General features: G+C 36.7%; 1 protein-coding gene across 1 annotated transcript in view; it reads right to left on the bottom strand.

Annotated features, from left to right (window-relative positions):
- The window catches only part of WEE1 (WEE1 G2 checkpoint kinase), a 20,310-nt gene continuing 1,973 nt past the window's right edge, over positions 1-18,337 (bottom strand). The window contains exons 2-11 of the mRNA XM_024559023.4: positions 17,720-17,925; positions 16,918-16,981; positions 16,558-16,730; positions 15,953-16,074; positions 11,470-11,616; positions 4,119-4,214; positions 3,937-4,022; positions 2,883-3,053; positions 2,647-2,792; positions 1-1,327 (exon numbers count right to left, since the gene is read on the bottom strand). Of these exons, the coding sequence (XP_024414791.2) occupies positions 1,174-1,327; positions 2,647-2,792; positions 2,883-3,053; positions 3,937-4,022; positions 4,119-4,214; positions 11,470-11,616; positions 15,953-16,074; positions 16,558-16,730; positions 16,918-16,981; positions 17,720-17,925 (1,365 nt within the window). The 3' untranslated portion in view covers positions 1-1,173. The remainder of the gene's footprint in view (positions 1,328-2,646; positions 2,793-2,882; positions 3,054-3,936; positions 4,023-4,118; positions 4,215-11,469; positions 11,617-15,952; positions 16,075-16,557; positions 16,731-16,917; positions 16,982-17,719; positions 17,926-18,337) is intronic.

Consider the following 18,337-nt stretch of genomic DNA (forward strand, 5'->3'; position numbering starts at 1 on the left):
TAAGCTCAGAGTGACTTTTAATATGCCAATCAATCAACGCTAATAATACACAAGTGAAACAAATGCAAACATGTTTTGAACCCAAATCAATAGGAAAAGGAAACAATAGGCAAATTCTTTTTTTTTTTCAACATCTGTTAGCCAGTAGGGTTAGTCAAATGGCTAATCACAGATAAAATATATTTTATGAAAAGCTTGGAATAGTCAGAAGTCATTCTGGCATTTCAAACAGCTATGTACAGTATCACCAAGATTAGTTTATATACACAATTATTGAAGAGAAACTGGGCAAAACAGTTAAAAATGGACTAACAATACAATCAAGTACAAAACTTGGGAGGAAAGAGAAAACATTCTTTTAAAGTTAGGGAAGGGTATTACCAGAAAGAATTACAAACCCAGCAATAATTACACTACATTAATACAGCATTCCAAAGGGGGTAAAGGGTGCATTTTTCCAATGCACTAGCTTCAAAGTTCAAAGGGGAAAAAAGGCAAATAGCTGCTTTTTATCAAGAGCAGCTATGTATTTCACATAATTGTTTTCAAAAGAAAGCCTATTAACAACAATGATTGTTTAATGCTACAATTATACAGCAAAGACAAAACTAAAATAGCAGCAAATTCACAAGGCAATACTTCCACAGAATTACTCCATGGTTCATACAGTGCCTAAAAGTGCTCCCAGTTGGATATACAAGTATAATTCACAATTAAAAAAAAAGACTGACACACAGTTACATCGACGGCTGGGTAGTAACTGATTCTCTTCGCACTCCCCTTTTCCAAGGGAGAATGCTTGTAATAAAGCCCTTAGCCCTTTTTACAGGCCACTAAAGGGAAGGACACCTTTCATCACAATGCAACAGCAAACTATAAGCAGCACACCACCACAGTAGTTAAAACCCTGGAAAGGCTGATGCGACGACACCCAACAGTGACTGACACCCTACAGAAGACAAACTGGTAAAACTAGACGAAAGCCTGATAGAGCACTGGTGAAAATACCTTTTAACTGCAGTTCACAAATAAAAGTCCTAAAAAATATTTCAGTAAAACTACTGACACCGATTTTGAGAAAGTAATTTGCAAACTAGATTCTAGCAGTGATTTCAACCTAGCTTAGCCTCCTCTTGTCACAGTTTTGGGGGAAGGTGGGAAATTGAGTCGAGTTCAGTATATGGTAAGGCTGACAGAGCGGTTCATTTTCTTTCCAATAAGTCGGGATGTTCTATTACTCTGGGTGGTGGACCTAGTGGCCATCCGGTCCGTGAAGAGTGCTCTTTCCTCAGCTGCAGCTTTTGCCATCTGGGCTTTCTTGAGTTCTCTACAAACATAAAAATAGGAAACAAGACCTTTCACTTACTGTATTAATCCTAGGAAGGGATCCTAAGAGGCTAAACACAAACTGTATTATCAGCTGTGAGATCTTTGCATGGCATCATTATTTTAAGGGAAAATACACTATGAAACTTCAGCTTCTGCTTAAAACAACTTAAATTTATAAAATAATCTTATTTTGTGCATTTTGTGTTCTAGAATTGAAATATCATATACACTTAGATACAAGTAATAATGACACTAATGACTGGATTTTTAATAAAAATGTCAAACAGAACTCTAATTTATGTTGTGAAAATACCTTTACATAACAGATGAAAGGAAAATTTGACTTCCTATTTGTATGACAATGATATCTATCAAAGTAGTGGCAAATAAACCTTCATTTTTAAAAAGATCTTATTTATTTATTTTTAGAGAGAAGGGATGGGAGGGAGAAAGAGAGGGAGAGAAACATCCATGTGTGGTTGCCTCTTGCACTCCCACAACCCAGGCATGTGTCCAACTGGGAATTGAACCAGTGACCCTTTGATTTGCAGGCTGGCACTCAATCCACTGAGCCACACCAGCCAGGGCCAAACCTTTCCATATTCTAAGAAAGATCAAGTTTGGACCAAAATGGTAGCAGTAAAGTAAATAAATTAGATTATTCCATTAAGTTCTAAAAATGTCAAAGGTCACATCAAATATGACTATCAGCTACTAACCTAATCAACATTAATTTCATCAATTCATAAAAATCAGTACAGCAGAGTATTTCACGTAATGTTAATTTTGGCTGACAGTTTGGATGGGGGAAAACCGTAGAGGCTCACTTAGGATTTGCTATGATTTAGGGCTTGGGTATTATCACCACTTGCAATATAGGCTAGTTTTAAAAAACTTTAAGTCAGTAATTTCAAAGTTTAGAAACACAAATTTGTAGGCCAAATACTAATTTAAGGCAGAAGTCCCCGAACTAACTGTATTAACATGCCAAACCATTATATCCTTCACTGACAGAAAGCATAAATAATCTTTAATTTCACATTAAAATTTGTAAAATAGCCCTGGCTGGTGTGGCTCAGTGAATGGAATGCCGCACTGCAAACCAAAAGGTTGCTCCTCCGATTACCAGTCGGCGCATACCTATACTGCAGGCCAGGTGCCCAGTTGAGGGGCGCGCGAGAGGCAACTGATAGATGTTTCTTGCCCTCTCCCTCCCTTCTCATCTCTCTAAAAATAAATCTTTTAAAAATAAAATAAAATAAAAATTGTGAATTAATGAAAAGAAGTAAAAACAAAACAAAAAAAACCCTCACTTACTTCTGCAAAAGTGAATTTTTGAACTTTTCAGCATTCAATTCTATTCGTAATTGTTCTGCACTTTTCCTAGAAGCAGACAGCAATACCGAATGCTTCACCAGTGCCATTGCTGAAGGTCTTCTCTCCGGATCTGGATGAATCATAACCTTAAAAAGAAGTAAAGTTAAGGTAAAAACATGCAATTTAATAAAATATTGAACCATGTCAATAAAGTGCTTCATATATAAAATACTCACTTTTAGCAACTCTGTGAATTCCTGGGAAAGCACTTGTGGAATCCGAGGTAACCTACCCTGTCTGATTTCATGCCACTGGTCTCCATTTCTGGGAAGAGGTTCAGCTCCAGCAGCGCAGACCACTGTGAGGGCAAGGGCAAAAATATCTGCTTTTGGCAGATGGGAATAGTTCTGTAAAGTAAAAAAAAAAAAAAAAAAAAAGTTAAGTAAATATAAAATAGTCAAAATACAATTATACCTCATAATGATTTAGACGAAAAACAGGACTAAATTAAAATGTTCACTGCCACATTTAAGTGTAGGATCTATTTAGAGAAGAAGTAAATTTGGGGAAATTACTCTAATTACAAAGCAATATACACGCTGGGGTAGAGGGTTTTTTTCCTAAAAGCAAATGCTTCCTCTATCTCTAGCCTCATTCAACTCTTAGAAGAAACTCCTATCCCTCTAGGAACATTCACATGAAAACACAAAACATACACACTGACAAGTTATAAATACACATATACATAAATGATACAAATACACATAAAAATAACAATGATCATACAATTTATTTGTTCTAGTTCTATTTTCATTCAAAACTCTTGAGAAATTATTTCATTGCACTTTTGCAACAGTAATTAACTATGAGCCATAATTTACATAATCATTCCTGTGTTGCTAAATACTTATTTACATTATTCTTGGTTTATTTGTAAAGGAATATTTCTGCAGGAGACTCACAGAAACAAAAATTCTGGGTTAAAGGGTACTTGATTTCAAAATGTTGACAACTAACACTTAGCTCTCCAAAAATACTATACCATTTTAAAGTTCCACCAGTAGTGTATGGGAACTTCTCTTTTACCACAACTCCACCATGCTGATTATAAATCTTTGTCTTTACTGACTTCTGCTTAATTAAATACCCCAGCTAATGGTTTAGACTTTCTATTCTGCATTACTATTCTACTAGTTACTGGCTTAAAATTTTAATACATCTGCATTTGTATTATTCTATCAGATGGCTAAGTGTGGCAAACAAATGGCATGACTAAAAGAGAAAAATTACCTCCTGTAAAACTTCATTTGCAAGAAAACGGCTATCACCCTCTTCAACTTGCGGACTAGAGATCCTTGTTACATGCCCCAGATCACCTACAAGTATTGAAAAAAAATACAGCCAAGAGTTAAAACACAACAGCCTATCTCTCTTTATTTTAAGGTGCTAATCTGGTTATCTTTTCCTCTTACCTATTTTATAGATAACTTTATTGGATACACAGTCATCTTCATCTCCGTCTTCAGAGGCAGCATTTGGGATTGAGGTTCGAGATATGAAAATATTACCTGTCAAACAGTTATTTATGTAAGTGACACTAACAATTAATAGTATAACCTAAGTTCACAAACAGGCATACATCAGAATCATCTAGAAAGCTTTTAAGCACAAAGATTCTTCTTATTTGTTCTACCCCAAACCCAATGAAAGTAGAAGTCAGAGGATGGGAACTGGGGCTTTATTTTCTAAGAATATATTTTCTGGCCTAGCACTGGTTCTTGAACACTTAGAAACTACTACATTAGTCCCTTTACATTTACACATTGATCTCCGGCGGTTTTAATTACTTAGAAAAAAGGGCAGTAACATTAATTTGTAATGCTGCTAAAGCACTTTTTTTAAATAAAGATTTTTTCTATTTATTTTTAGAGAGAGAGGGAGAGAAGGAGAAAGAGAGGAAGAAAAATATCAATGTGTGGTTGCCTCTTGCACGTCCCCTTTTGGGGACCTGGCCTGCAACCCAGGCATGTGCCTGATCGGGAACTGAACCAGCACCGGAGCTCACTCCACTGAGCTACACCAGCCAGAGCTTTCAAAGCACAACTTTTAATCTAATGCTACAAGGCTGGTGTGAAAAGAATGAGTCACGTAGCTATTGAGTCTGGCTGACCATGCAGCATCTTTATCCCCATGTGGCTTTGCAAGTCATATCTCAGCTGAACAAACACTTTTCATCTTCAAATTTGAGTAAGCTCTGATAAAAAGTTTCAGTGGCAGATTTCATTTTAATAGTTTTATCAATATAGTACTGAATTTATAAGTGTTATATTCACTGCAGTCATCTTTCCAGTTTTGTTTTATTTATAGGACAAGTTATTTTGTGGCAGTACTTATAAACCTTAAATTTTAAAACTTAGTATTTTCAATTTTTATTCTTAAAACATAAAGGTGTACTATGTTTGACACTTAATACAAGATATGTGTGAATATAGGCAAACCTTACTAATTCACATTTATTGTCATTAGTCCAATGTTTTTTGTTTGAAAATAAAAATTTTAGTGAGATGTATAAATAAATCCTACATACTCCAGAATTAAAACAAATTGTGTGAAATGGCTTAAATTCCCATGAACCACATCAAACCTTATTAAATTCAACTTAAGAACACCTACCCTAAAATGTTTAACAGGAATCCATCAACCTTTTAGTTGTAACTTCAAATTTATAAAAAAACATAAGGGGCAAAAAGAGTTAAGTTAAATGATACAAAGAAACAACCAGTCAAATCCAGAAGAAAGGACATCTTGCACGACAAGGTCTACACTATATATATATTTTAAATCCTCGCCCAAGGAAACACTTACTGATCTTAGAAAGGGGGGGTGGAAAGGGAGAGAAACATCGATCATTTGCTTCTGTCCACGCCCTGAGCGGGGATTGAACCTGCAATCTTTTTTAGTGTATGGGACGATACTCTAACCAACTGAGCCACAGGCCACAGCTATACTATTGTTTTTACAAGTGGGAGAAGGTAAAACCTAAAAAGAAAAATGTGATGTAATGCATGGTCCTGAAATAGATGCTAGTTGGGACAAATCAACTTAAGAACCTGGGGTAAGTCTTTCTTTAGAAGGTTCTTGAGAAAGTCCTGGCAGCCTCAACAGAGAAGCCAACATGTAGAGGCAGACTTGGAGGTACCTAGGGACTTTTACTGATCTGTCCTGGATCAGAGCTGGTGGAAACCAAGACAACCTTTCTATACAGCTTGGCCCCTCCCACATGCACCAGACCCAATAGAAGCAGCCACGAACTGCAGACCACTTGGTAGCTCCATACAGGGCCAGTCATTGACAGTGTCTGACATCAACCTACACTGCAGTCCCTCCCAAGTGGACCCAGAAACAACACAACCAGTGGTGGGCTTCAGGCCACAGCAGAGCATGACCCAACTGGCCACACAAGTGGCAAACCCAAAGGAGATCCCAGTAGGCACCAGACCCTGGGGGAGCCAACTCTGCTTGCAGGGTGGGGGGCAGCTTTCACACAGCAGATCATACATTGTGGTCCGTGTTAGCCCTCATAGTCAGAGAGCCTGAGGGATAATCCCACTCATGGATGAACCAACAGCATTCAAGACTCAACTACAAGAGGAAGGCTCACATAACCCACACAAGATATTCCTGGAGCACCTAGATCAGGTGATCAGGAAGACTGAACCACTGAGCCCCACAGGACACCTACTAGATAAGACAGTTGTAAACAAGCCTTAGAGATATAGCAGATCTACCTAACACACAGAAACAAACACAAAAAGGTAGACAAAACGGGAAGACAAAATAACATGCTTCAAATAAAAAAACAAGAGAATTCCTCTGAAGAACTAAATGAAATTGGAGGCAACCAAGCTACCAGATGCAGAGTTCAAAACAATGGTTACAAGGACGCTCAAGGAACTAAGGGGAAGAAAGGAAAATCTCAGTGAGAACTTAAGAGATAGTTAAGCATTAAAAAGGACACAGAAACCATAAAAAAGAACCAATCAGAAATGAGGAATACACTAGAAGGAATCAATAGCAGGTTAGATGAAGTAGAGGATCAAACCAGCAATTTAGAGCACAAGGTAACAGAAAACACCCAAGCAAAGCAACAACAACAAAAACATTTTCTTTAAATGAGTAAAGTCTGCCTTGGCTGGGTGGCTCAGTTGGTTGGAGCATTGCCCAGCACACCAAAAAGGTTGCGGTACAACCCCCAGTCGGGGCACATACCTTCGTTGCAGATTTGGTCAGGGAGTGCAGAGGAGGCAGGTGATCAACGTTTTCCTTTCTTTTCCTCCTCCTTCCACCTCCCTGCCTCTCTTCTAAAAATCAATGAACATATCCTTGGGTGAAGATTGAAAAAAAAAAAAAAAAAGGAAAGTCTAAGGGACCTTTGAGACATCAAGCCTAACACCGGCATCATCAGGGTACCAGAAGAGAGAAATTAAGGGACCAAGAACCTGTTTGAAGAAAATAATGACTGAAAACTTTCCTAACCTGGTGAAGGGGAAAGACATACCTGTCCAGGAAGCACAAGAGTCCTAATCAAGATGAACCTAAAGAAGCCCACACTAAGACACATCATAATTAAAACTGCAAAGATTAAAAACAAAGAATCTTAAGAGCTGTAAAAGAAACAGTTACCAACACAGGAGCTACTGTAAGGCTAATTTCTCAACAAAAATACTTCAGGCCAGAAGGGACTGGCATAAAATATTCAAAGTGATGAACTGCAAGGACCTACAACCAAGACTAATCTACCCAGCAAGGCTATCATTTACAATTGAAAACAAAATAAAGAGCTTCCCAGACAAGAAAAAGTTAAGAGATGTCATTACCTCCAAATCAGAATTTTAAGAAATGATAAAGGGTCTTCGTTGAGAAAAAAAAGAGGAACATAGTTGTAAAGAATAAAATGGCAAAAACCTATCACTAATGACTTTAAATGTAAACAGATTAAATCCCCCAATGAAAAGACATCGAGTAGCTAAAGAATAAGAAAACGAAACCTATTCATATGATGTCCACAAGAGCCCTGGTTGGTGTGGCTCAGTGGACTGAGCACTGGCCTGCGAAACCGTATGATGTGTACAAGAGCCCACCTCAGAACAAAAGACACACAAACTGAGAAAACAGATATTTCATATAAATAGAAACAAAACAAAGGCTAGGGTAACAAGCTTTTATCAGTAAAAATAGACTTTAAAACAAAGCCTGTAATAAGAGATTAAGAAGGACATTACATAATGACAAAGGAATGGATCCAACAAGATACAAACCTTGTAAACATCTGTGACCCCGACATAGGAGTTGGTCAGGGGTGTCCAACTTTCTGGCTATCTCTGGGCCACACTAGAAGAAGAAGAGTTGTCTTGGGCCACACATTAAATACACTGCAACACATCATCATAAAAAAGTTTCATGATATTTTAAGTGGGCCGCATTCACAGCCATCCTGAGCCACAGGTTGGACACCCCCGATAAATATACGAAGCAAATCTTGAAAGACATAAAGGGAGAGATCGACAGAAGTAAGTTATATTAAGGGATTTAATATCCCATTGACATGAATGGATAGATCTTCCAGAAAGAAAAATCAGCAAAGGAACAGCGGTCTTAAATGTCACACTAGACTAAGTGGATTTAATTGATATTTTCAGAGGATGTCACCCCAAAGTAGAATATGTGTTATTTTCAAGTGCATATGGAACCTTCACTATAAATAAACCACATTAGGACATAACCAGTCAATAAATTCAAGACAACTGAAATCACATCAGGCATCTTCTCCAACCAGAACAGTATGAAACTATAAGTCAATTACAAGAAAAAAACTGAAAACCACAAACACATGGAGGCTAAATATCATGTTACTGAACAATGAATGGGTTAACAATGAGATCAAGGAAGAAATCAAAAGCTACCTTGAGACAAATGAAAATGAACACACAACACAAAACCTGAGACAGAGTGAAAACAATCCTAAAGAGGGAAATTTATAGCGATATCGGCCTACCGCAAAAGCAAGAAAAATCTCAAACAATCTAACCTTACACTAAGCGAACTAGATAAAGAACAAAGCCCAAAGTGAGTAGAAGGAAGGAAATATTAAGATCAGAACAGAAATAAATAAAATAGTCTAAAAAAAAATATTCAAAAGATCAATGAAACCAAGAGCTGATTCTTTGGAAGGGTAAATAAGATTGATAAACCTTTAACCAGATTCATCAAGAATCAAAGAGAGAACCCTGGCTGGTATGACTTTGTCCATTGGAGCTTGTCCTTGTACACCAAAAGGTCACGGGTTTGGTTCTTGGGCAGGGTACATATCCAGGCTGCAGGTTCAATTCCCTGTCAGGGCACGTATGGGAGGCAACCGACTAATGCTTCTCTCACATTGATGTTTCTCTCTCGTCAATAAAATATATCCTCGAGTGAAGATTAAAAAAAAAAAAAGAATCAAAGGGAGGAACCAAATAAATAAAATCAGAAATAAGTGGGGAAGGAGTAACAACTGAAATATAGCTTTAAAAAATATTACTAATAACTGTATGTCAACAAATTAGACAAAATGGAAGAAATAGATAAATTCCTAGAAATACACAATCTTCCAAAACTGAATCAAGAAGAAACAGGAAATCTGCCCTGACTGGTGTGGCTCAGTGGATTGAGCCTGCAAAACGAAAGGTCACAGGTTCAATTCCTAGTCAGGGCACATGCCTGGGTTGTAGGCCAGGTCCCTGGTAGTGGGCATGCAACAGGCAAGCGATCGATGTTTCTCTCACACATGGATGTTTCTCTTCCTCTCTTTCTTCCTTCCCTTCTCCTCTCTAAAAATACATAAATATATATATATATATATATATTTTTTAAAGAAACAGAAAATTTGAATGGACTTTTTAAACTAGTAAAATCAAAACAGTAATCAAGACTCCCAGCACACAGAAGTCCTGGACCAGAAGGCTTCATAGGTGAATTTTACCAAAGATCCAATGAAGAACTAAACACCTACCCTTCTCAAACTATGCCAAATATTTCAAAAGGAAGACTCCCAAGCTCATTTTATGAGGCCAGCATTATCCTAATTCTAAAACCAAAAAAAGACAATACAAAGAAAGAAAATTATAGGCCAACATCCCTGATAAATATTGTTGCAATAATCCTCAAAACATTAGCAAACCAAACCCAGCAATACATTAAAAAGATCATACACCATAATCAAGTGGGATTTATCCTGGGGATGCAAGCCTGGTCCAATATTTGCAAATCAATAAACGTGTCACACCATGTAAACAAAATGAATGATAAAAACTACACAATCATATCAATAGATGCAGAAAAAGCATTTGATGAAACCCAGCACCTGTTTATGATGCTCACCAAAGTGGGAATAGAGGGAACATACCTCAATCTAATGAAGGACATATATGACAAACCCACAGCCAGCATCATACCCAATGGACAAAAACTACAAGCGGCCCTGGCATTATTTTAACTGTACTTCCAAAGATTAATAGAAAAGTGGGTATTTAATTTTTCAGTCTGGCTTGTCTACATTTTAGAAAAGTTTTATGTCCTGGCTGGTGTGGCTCAGTGGATTGGGCACTGGTATATGAATGGAAAGGTCCCCAGTTGGGGGTGTGCAAGAGACAACCGATCAATGTTTCTCTCCCTCTCTCTAAAAATAAATAAATAAATACTTTTAAAATAATAATTTTACAACATACTCATCACTGCTTCTGTAATAAAACTGTTTCAAATTAAGCTAAGATTATTTAGGTTTATACCTTGATTAATACCCCTGCGTCGTAAGTTTGAAATCTCACAAGGCTTTGAAAGAATACTCTGCTGCTGGTCTAAGTCATTGTGCAGTAAAACCTACTATACCCATTTATGTACAAAAATCAATTTTGTAGCTGAAAAACAGTCTAACAGTAAAGAGAAAAAAATAAAACCACTATATTTCTATACCCTCCAGCACCAATTTACTTGCAACCTTTTTTTGTCAAGTAATAATAATATGTTATTTTGTTGTCATACATATAACAACAATTTTATTCTTTCTTCTACAGACTAAAAATACGTTTGTATAGCACTTGCTTTCAAAACATTTTCACATTTATCATTTTATGCTAATAATCCTGAAAGCAGCATCAGCATTAACTTATAATTATGGCTCTAGTGGAAGGGGCTTTAAACATAGGTTTTAGTCTCCCCTGATCAGAGTCCTACCTATATCAAGACTATGTAGTTTGCACAAGATACCCTGTATTTTTTCCAGTTCTTAATAAAAATGAGTTCATTAAATACAACAACTAACAATGAACCCTGACCAGGTAGCTCAGTTGGTTAGAGCATTTCTCAGTACACCAAGGTTGTGGGATCAATCCCTGGTCAGGGCACATATAAGCAGCGACCAATGAATGCATAAATAAGGAGAGCAGCAGCTCTGGCTGGGTCACTCAGTTGGTTGGAGTAACCTCAAAAGGTTGCAGGTTTAATTCCCAGTTGTACACGGGAAACAACCAATCGATGCTTCTCTCTCTCTCTCTCTTCCCCTCTCTCTAAAATCAATAAACATATTCTTGGGTGAGAATTTAAAAGAACAAATAAATGTTTCTCTCTCCTTCTAAAAATCAGTAATAATAATAAAAAGAAAAATTAAACCAAAAATGAAAAAACATACTAACATGACCAAGATGTGTATGTTTCACACTATTTTAATGAAATCATTTATTCTCTACAATCCCAGAGAACACAGGTTAGAAGATTTGTAATACTTACTAGGCTTTATATCCATGTGAACCAAAGACATTGAATGAATATACTTCAAGCCCCGGCCAACTTGCAAAAGGAGATCCTTTAACTCTGCTTCTATAAAGTACCTCATACTCCTGTAGTTTATACTTATGGCATCAGCTAAACTTCCACCTAACAAACACACAAAAAATTAGCATTTTCTTCCTTCAGAAACATTCTTATTTTTCTTCTGTCTTTACTGAATGACCACAGACTTAACTGAGAAAGTGGTATTTTATAGTACCCATTCCCTTCAATGTGCTTGTGAAATAATTATATTTATTGTTTCAACAGGTAATACACACACAGGTACAAAATATAAGGTAACGTTTCTGTAATCCATTACCCCTACAACCCACCTAGTTCTTTCCCCCAAAGTAAACCAATGTTATCAGTTTCTTACACATGCTGTTCAACTTTTGATACAAATGATAACATATTTTCATTATCTTGAAGATAGTTCTTTACCAATAGGCAAAGACTATACCCCTTTATTGTGTCTCTACCGAATTCCACTGTGTAAGTGAATAATAATGCATTAACCAGTCCCCAATTTGATGGACATTTTAAAATACTTTCTAAGCCTCTGCTACTACATATGGTCTAAGATTTTGTACACCGGTCATTTCACACATATTTAGTATATCTCCTAGAAACCCACTGCTAGCCCTGGCTGGTGCAGTTCAGTAGATTGAGCGTAGGCTGAGAACCAAAGGATCACTGGTCAGATTCCCAGTCAGGGCACATGCCTGGGTTGTGGGCCAGGTCCCCAGTGGGGGCCACGTGAGAGGCAAGCACACACTGATATTTCTCTTCCTCTCTTTCTCCCTCTCTCCCCCTCTCTAAAAATAAATAAATAAAATCTTTAAAAAAAGAAAAAAAAACATTGCTGGGTCAAAGAGTACGTACAATGTCCGTATGTGCATGCATAGTGTGTGAGTGTAATACTATTTTATTACATATAGAATAACTTTCTGTAGCCAATAGGGCCATTTCTGTTTGTCCTCTACAAAAGAGCTCAGGACCGGTATTCATACCATTAGTGCCAAGACTTGACTGCCTCCGAAAGTTTACATACAGGAATAACAGTGCACTCAGTTTGATTTCAAAATGGCTCATACTTAAACTCTATTAGCAGTTGCCTATGTGAACTCATGCATGTATACACACACTGTCCCCACAGAGAAGTCTGTACCAAATAAATGTTTCTCTCTCCTTCTAAAAGTCAGTAATAATAATAAAAAGAAAAATTTATACTCCCATCATTAATGTATGAAAATACTTGTTTTCCCACACCCTTGATTAACAGTCTATTAGTTTTATAGGTAAAAACCAGTACCATGGTAGTTTTAATTTATACTACTCTAACAATGAATTAGAATCAAACCTGCTTTTATAGAATCAGCCAATCAGCTAATTTGTTATTTTTATAAAAAGCTTGTACTTTATTAATTTTATTTAAAATTTAAACGGATATTGTGTTTTTAAAATAAAAATAAACTACACACCTGGTTATCTTAGGCTTAAGTGTTCTTCATACTTAACTTGTACAAATCTTGAACTGCAGAGGAAAAAGGGGCTCTAGAAGGGAGCAGCAGGTCAATTAACCTGTCAGACAATGAGGCTCGGAGTCCTAGATCAAGTTTATTAAGAAAGAATATGGCTGCTTTTTAGTGGGTCTGGCTATAGCTGAGCCAGCCAGCTCCTTCTATCTCATTGCCAAAAGGGCAAGACAGGTGAGAAGAGCAAACAATCATCTGATTTTCAGGTTATCTTCCCTCATCCACCAAAATTTTTCTAAACTTACTACGAGCAGAAAATTTGGTCTACCACCACACTAAAGACAAAAGGCTTAAGATGCAAATGACTGAGATCATAAGGAAGTTTAGTTACTAATAAAGGATATCAATTAAACAACGTGTACAAATAAATGATAACAGAATCCATTCCCTGTGAAAACTGTTATGAAGATCAGGCTTATTATTGGTACATTCAAAGCTTTCTGAGGAAAGGAATATGGAAAAGGGAGACAAAAGATAAGAAAAGCTCACAAATGTATCAGGATAGTCTTTTTTTTTTTTTCCTATTACACAGAATAACCATACATAGAGGCAGCTGTGTTTCACACAGGTCTACTTATTTTTTAGAGATTTTTATTCTTTATTTTATACTGCTCCAACACAATACACTGTTTCAAAACACTATTTTATAATCTAATTTTATTATAGGAAAAGGTCTTCGTAATCTGAGAGGGTAGCAAGACCACTCACTCGTCCCCATCCCCCTGGCCCTACAGTTTTCTCAAAATCATCTGAATTATACAACCATGTATTTAGTAGGTTATTACAAACTTGTGATTCCTGGACTGCCAATGAAATACTTAAGAGAGAACCAGACACATCAAAAGGTGACAGGAAGAAACTAAAAGGAGATGGTGCCCTGGCAGGGTAGCTCAGTTGGTTGGAGCAGCATCCCCATGTGCCAAGGTTACAGGTTTGATCCCCAGTCAGGCACATATAAGAATTACCCAAAGAATGCACAACTAACCACAAATCAATGTTTCTCCCTCTCTTACTGTCTCTCTCTAAAATCAATCATCAATCAAATAAATAAAAAATAAAATAAAATGAGATGGTTCCTACCAAATATGGAGTGGAAATACATTATGGTTGCGCTGTACTGTATCAAATGCACTAAAAATACAGGTTAAGAAACAGAATAGCGTACAGGTCATGAGATAGCTACATAAATATTTTGATGGTATAAATAGAAACATTTCCTGAAACACCAATTCAAAAGAACCTGTGCACCCCAGTATGCATAGCAGCGCAATTTACAATAGTCACCTAAGTGCCCATTAGTAAATGAGTGGATCAAAACCACAATGGAATACTACACAGCAGAAAGAAAGAACTCCTACCCTTAAGAGACAACATGGATAGAGTTACACTAAGTGAGGTAAGCCAGGCAGTGAAAGACAAATACTGTATGATCTAACCTGTAAGTGGAACCTAATCAACAAAACAAATAAGTGAACAACATAGAACCAGAGACATGGAAATAAAGAACAAATTGACAGTGACCAGAGAGGTCAGGGGAAGAGGATAACGGGAAAAGAAGGGGAAGGGTCATCAAAGAACATGTATAAAGGACACAAGGCAGGGATTGAAGGTGGGAGAGGGGGGTGGGTAAGGCAGAGGAGAGTAATGGGGGGAAAATGGGGACAATTGTAACTGAAAAATAAAAAAGAAACATTTCAAGAGACTTGTGAAACAAACTAGCAGCAATGCTGTATACTGAGCACTTCCACTCTTTCAAGTATAGAGAATTAATAAAATAATGAGAAATGAGGTATGGAAATAGATCTTTTACTTTTGTTTTGTTCACTCTTTTAAATATGGAAAACCTGAACCCACTATCTATACCACTTAGAAGCTATGAAATGGCTGGTCTTGCTTAAGGAAAAAATAATGAGAATCAACAAAAATAATAATATAAAAATAAATCTTTGCTAACACCCCAAAAGTTACCTAAATTCTAAATTTTAATGTTTACAGAAGATATACAAAAATAAAAATCCATTACCCAGGCTGGGGCAAAAGTAGGTTTATAGTCGTTCACATGGAAAATACAACAATTATAAATAAAAGTACAATAAACTGTGTTTCAAGTACTTTTGCCCCACCCTATATGTAAAGATTTAGATATTTAATAACAGATGTCTATATAAGAATTGAGACCAGAATACCAGACAAGAATACCAGAATTGAGACCAATTGTGGTAAAGATTTAATGAAAAGGGGACCAAAGCTGATCCTTGAAGGACTTGCTGAAATTGAAAGCTATACTCAGGCCCAAAGTTGAACCTCTATACTGACTTATTTTGTTTGTCCTAGGGGGAAAAGGGAGGCAGGCACAGCTAGAGAACAACTTACTTAATAGAAAAATCTTAGTGGATGCTTATGGTAAACTGGATTTGATGGGAGTGAGGAGGGCAAGATTACAGAATGACTTGAGCAAATGGCGGGGTTTAGATCAATGGAGAGTCACTGTTAAGAATAACCAACATCAGTTTTAGCAGGTCATATAATGAAATGGAAAGGGAAGGCTAGATGCAGGGAACCTGTGTTATTAACTACTGTGTCCCACACACACACACTACCCTAGGTGCAGGGAATAACAAAATATATACAACAAAGCCAGTGTCCTCTCAAGAAAATCAGTTTAATTCCAGTAACTGATATATATAATTTGTACTCTTCTACTACTGAGGTAGAAGGGAGAAGGTTTTCAATCTTTATTTAACAGCAGACAGGCACTACTGCCCTTGAAATTCATGTTAGAATTTAGATCTTTGAATTTATAAGAGATAAAAGAGACATAGACTTAAATAATAGTAAGTATTCACTGAGTGCTCATTCATTTGAGCTAACAAGTTTAGAAGGGAACCTGTTATGTTGTCACTCACCATTACAATACTCATTCTGTATGAGCATATGATCGTCTTCTGCCCACGCAGAGAAATACCGAACTACATGGGAATGCTGTCCAAGCACTGCATGAGCATATACTTCTCTCAAAGCATTCTGCCTAGGAGAAATTTGAGATTAAGAGAATGATAAATCTTTTTTATTCAAGTCTAAACTGAATTAATTTACCTGAAACTTCATGAAAGAAATTTGAGTTCTGTATCTATCATTATGCTGAAAAACAACTTGGTTGAGAGAGAGGGAGCTAAGACTGAGCCAGATTTTTCCAAAGACTTTCATTAAAGAATGGCAATTAGAAAGAAGGAACCTTACTGGACCTAGAAATCAGGAAAGATAAAAGTTCCATTTAACTGTGAATTCATGGACGCTCCTAGAAATAAGAAATTTACGTTAGGTTCCAAAATTAGACTGCTTATAATTTTACCAAGTCCAATAAGAACTAATGGTATAAAATGAAAAGGATCTGATTATAACTTCTCAAAAGTTGAGAATTAATTAAATTCAAAGTTTGATCACTTAAAACTTTAATGTTTGTAATACCACAGTAAACAAAAAGTCGAAAGACAAAATTTTTAATACATACTCATCAACAGAGCCGGCCAATGGCTTTTTTGATCGCTTAATGGCATAAATGCATCCATCCAGCCTCTTCACACATTTAAATACAGAACCAAATTCTCCAGAGCCAATTTTTTCTAGCTCATGAAATTCTGTTGTATACCGGGACTTCATATTGCTTTCAGTAATTGTAATTCTCTGTAATAAAAAGTGTATCCATATGCATAATACAAAAATATGAAAATTATTTTTTGCTATGGTGACAGCACTTTGTGTAAAAATTTAAAATTATACAGTATGTTTCAATGCTTAGTTAACATGTATATAACTTAAGAAACAGAAAAGTCAAATTTCAGAAACAAAAAGAAAACTAAGTGCTATTTACTTTAGCAGGTCTTGTTTCATCTTCAAACTCATAATCACTGGCTTCCATGTCTTCACCACAGGAACTGAAAAATATTATGTATTTTTTCATCAACATATCTGAAGTACACATCAACTAGAGATCCAAAATTTTACTCATAGGTGCACAGTGAAATGAAATTTTAATGAGCAAAAACAGAAAAGCATTTAATTTTATAATCACAAGATAAAGCTCAGCTGATTAAAATGTGATCCTTGTTGAGATATGCTCATTAATCAGAAGCCAACACCACCAAGCATATCAAATTTAAAATGCCTTCCTAGCCCTGGTTTGTGTGGCTCAGTGGATTGAGCATTGGCTTATAAACCAAAGGGTTGCCAGTTCAACTCCCAGTCAGGGCACCTGCCTGGGTTGCTGCCCAGGTCCCCAGTAGGGGGCGCACAAGAGGCAACCACACGTTGATGTTCCGTTTGTGTTCCTTCGTTTCCCTCTTTCTCCTCCCTTCCCCTCTGTCTAAAACTAGTCTTAAAAAAAAAAAAAAAAAAAAAGTCTTTCTAAACCAACTGTCTATCAGCCTGCCTCATTTTGACACCACTGGATTTCCTATAAGTTATCTAGACTTTTTATTTCTTTTCTCATGCCACTCCTTTTCCACACCTGATTACTTCTCACCTATCTCTGCTGAGAATTAGGTGCTAGTGATAGAGAAAAATTTCAGAGCATAAACTTCCATATCATTCAGTTGAAAATTAAGTTTTGATTAAGTATACCAAGCCAATCTTGGGTGTTTGGGGAACAAACTATTGAGTAATAACTAACTTACTCATTCCAATATGTTCTCTTTCTTCTACGACACTGTCCTGAGGAATGAAGTAACACAGAATCTGGAGTAAAAGGATTAATATTCACTTGAGGTGTCTGTCGAATGTCAAATTCTCTTTTTCCTGATTTTTCTGTATCCATGAACAGAGAACCACTTCGGAGTTTAACAGAGCTGGAATCGATTCCCCGAGCTTTGGAGAGCAAACTCTAGGAAAGGAAAAATAAAGCTTTTAGGATCCAAGTCCTACAGACGGCCGTCTCAACAAGCCTTTCTCCTGGATGAATGTGTAGGTCAAAGCCAACACACAAGTTTTGAAATACTGCAGTATTTCAAGCAAAATAAAGTGGTTAACTTAGCAGTCTGAAGCTGGATAGTAACCACCGTTTCTGAAACATAGCCAAGTAAAATAGGTCTAGAGCCCTAAAGAGTATGAATACATACAAAAATTAAGTTCATTCTAGAGGCAAAAAGTTAACAAACGCTTGCTAAAAATAAAAAGCAGTCAGGGAGCCCCATAAAAGCTCCTCTCTCCTCTCCCCTCCCCCCAGCCCTTAAATAGGGCTTTGAAAGCCGCCTCCGCTGAGCTCCTCCCCTCACTTCCAGAGGGATCTTGCCCGG

The sequence above is a fragment of the Desmodus rotundus genome, chromosome 5 (assembly GCF_022682495.2).
Source record: "Desmodus rotundus isolate HL8 chromosome 5, HLdesRot8A.1, whole genome shotgun sequence".
NCBI lineage: Eukaryota > Metazoa > Chordata > Mammalia > Chiroptera > Phyllostomidae > Desmodus > Desmodus rotundus.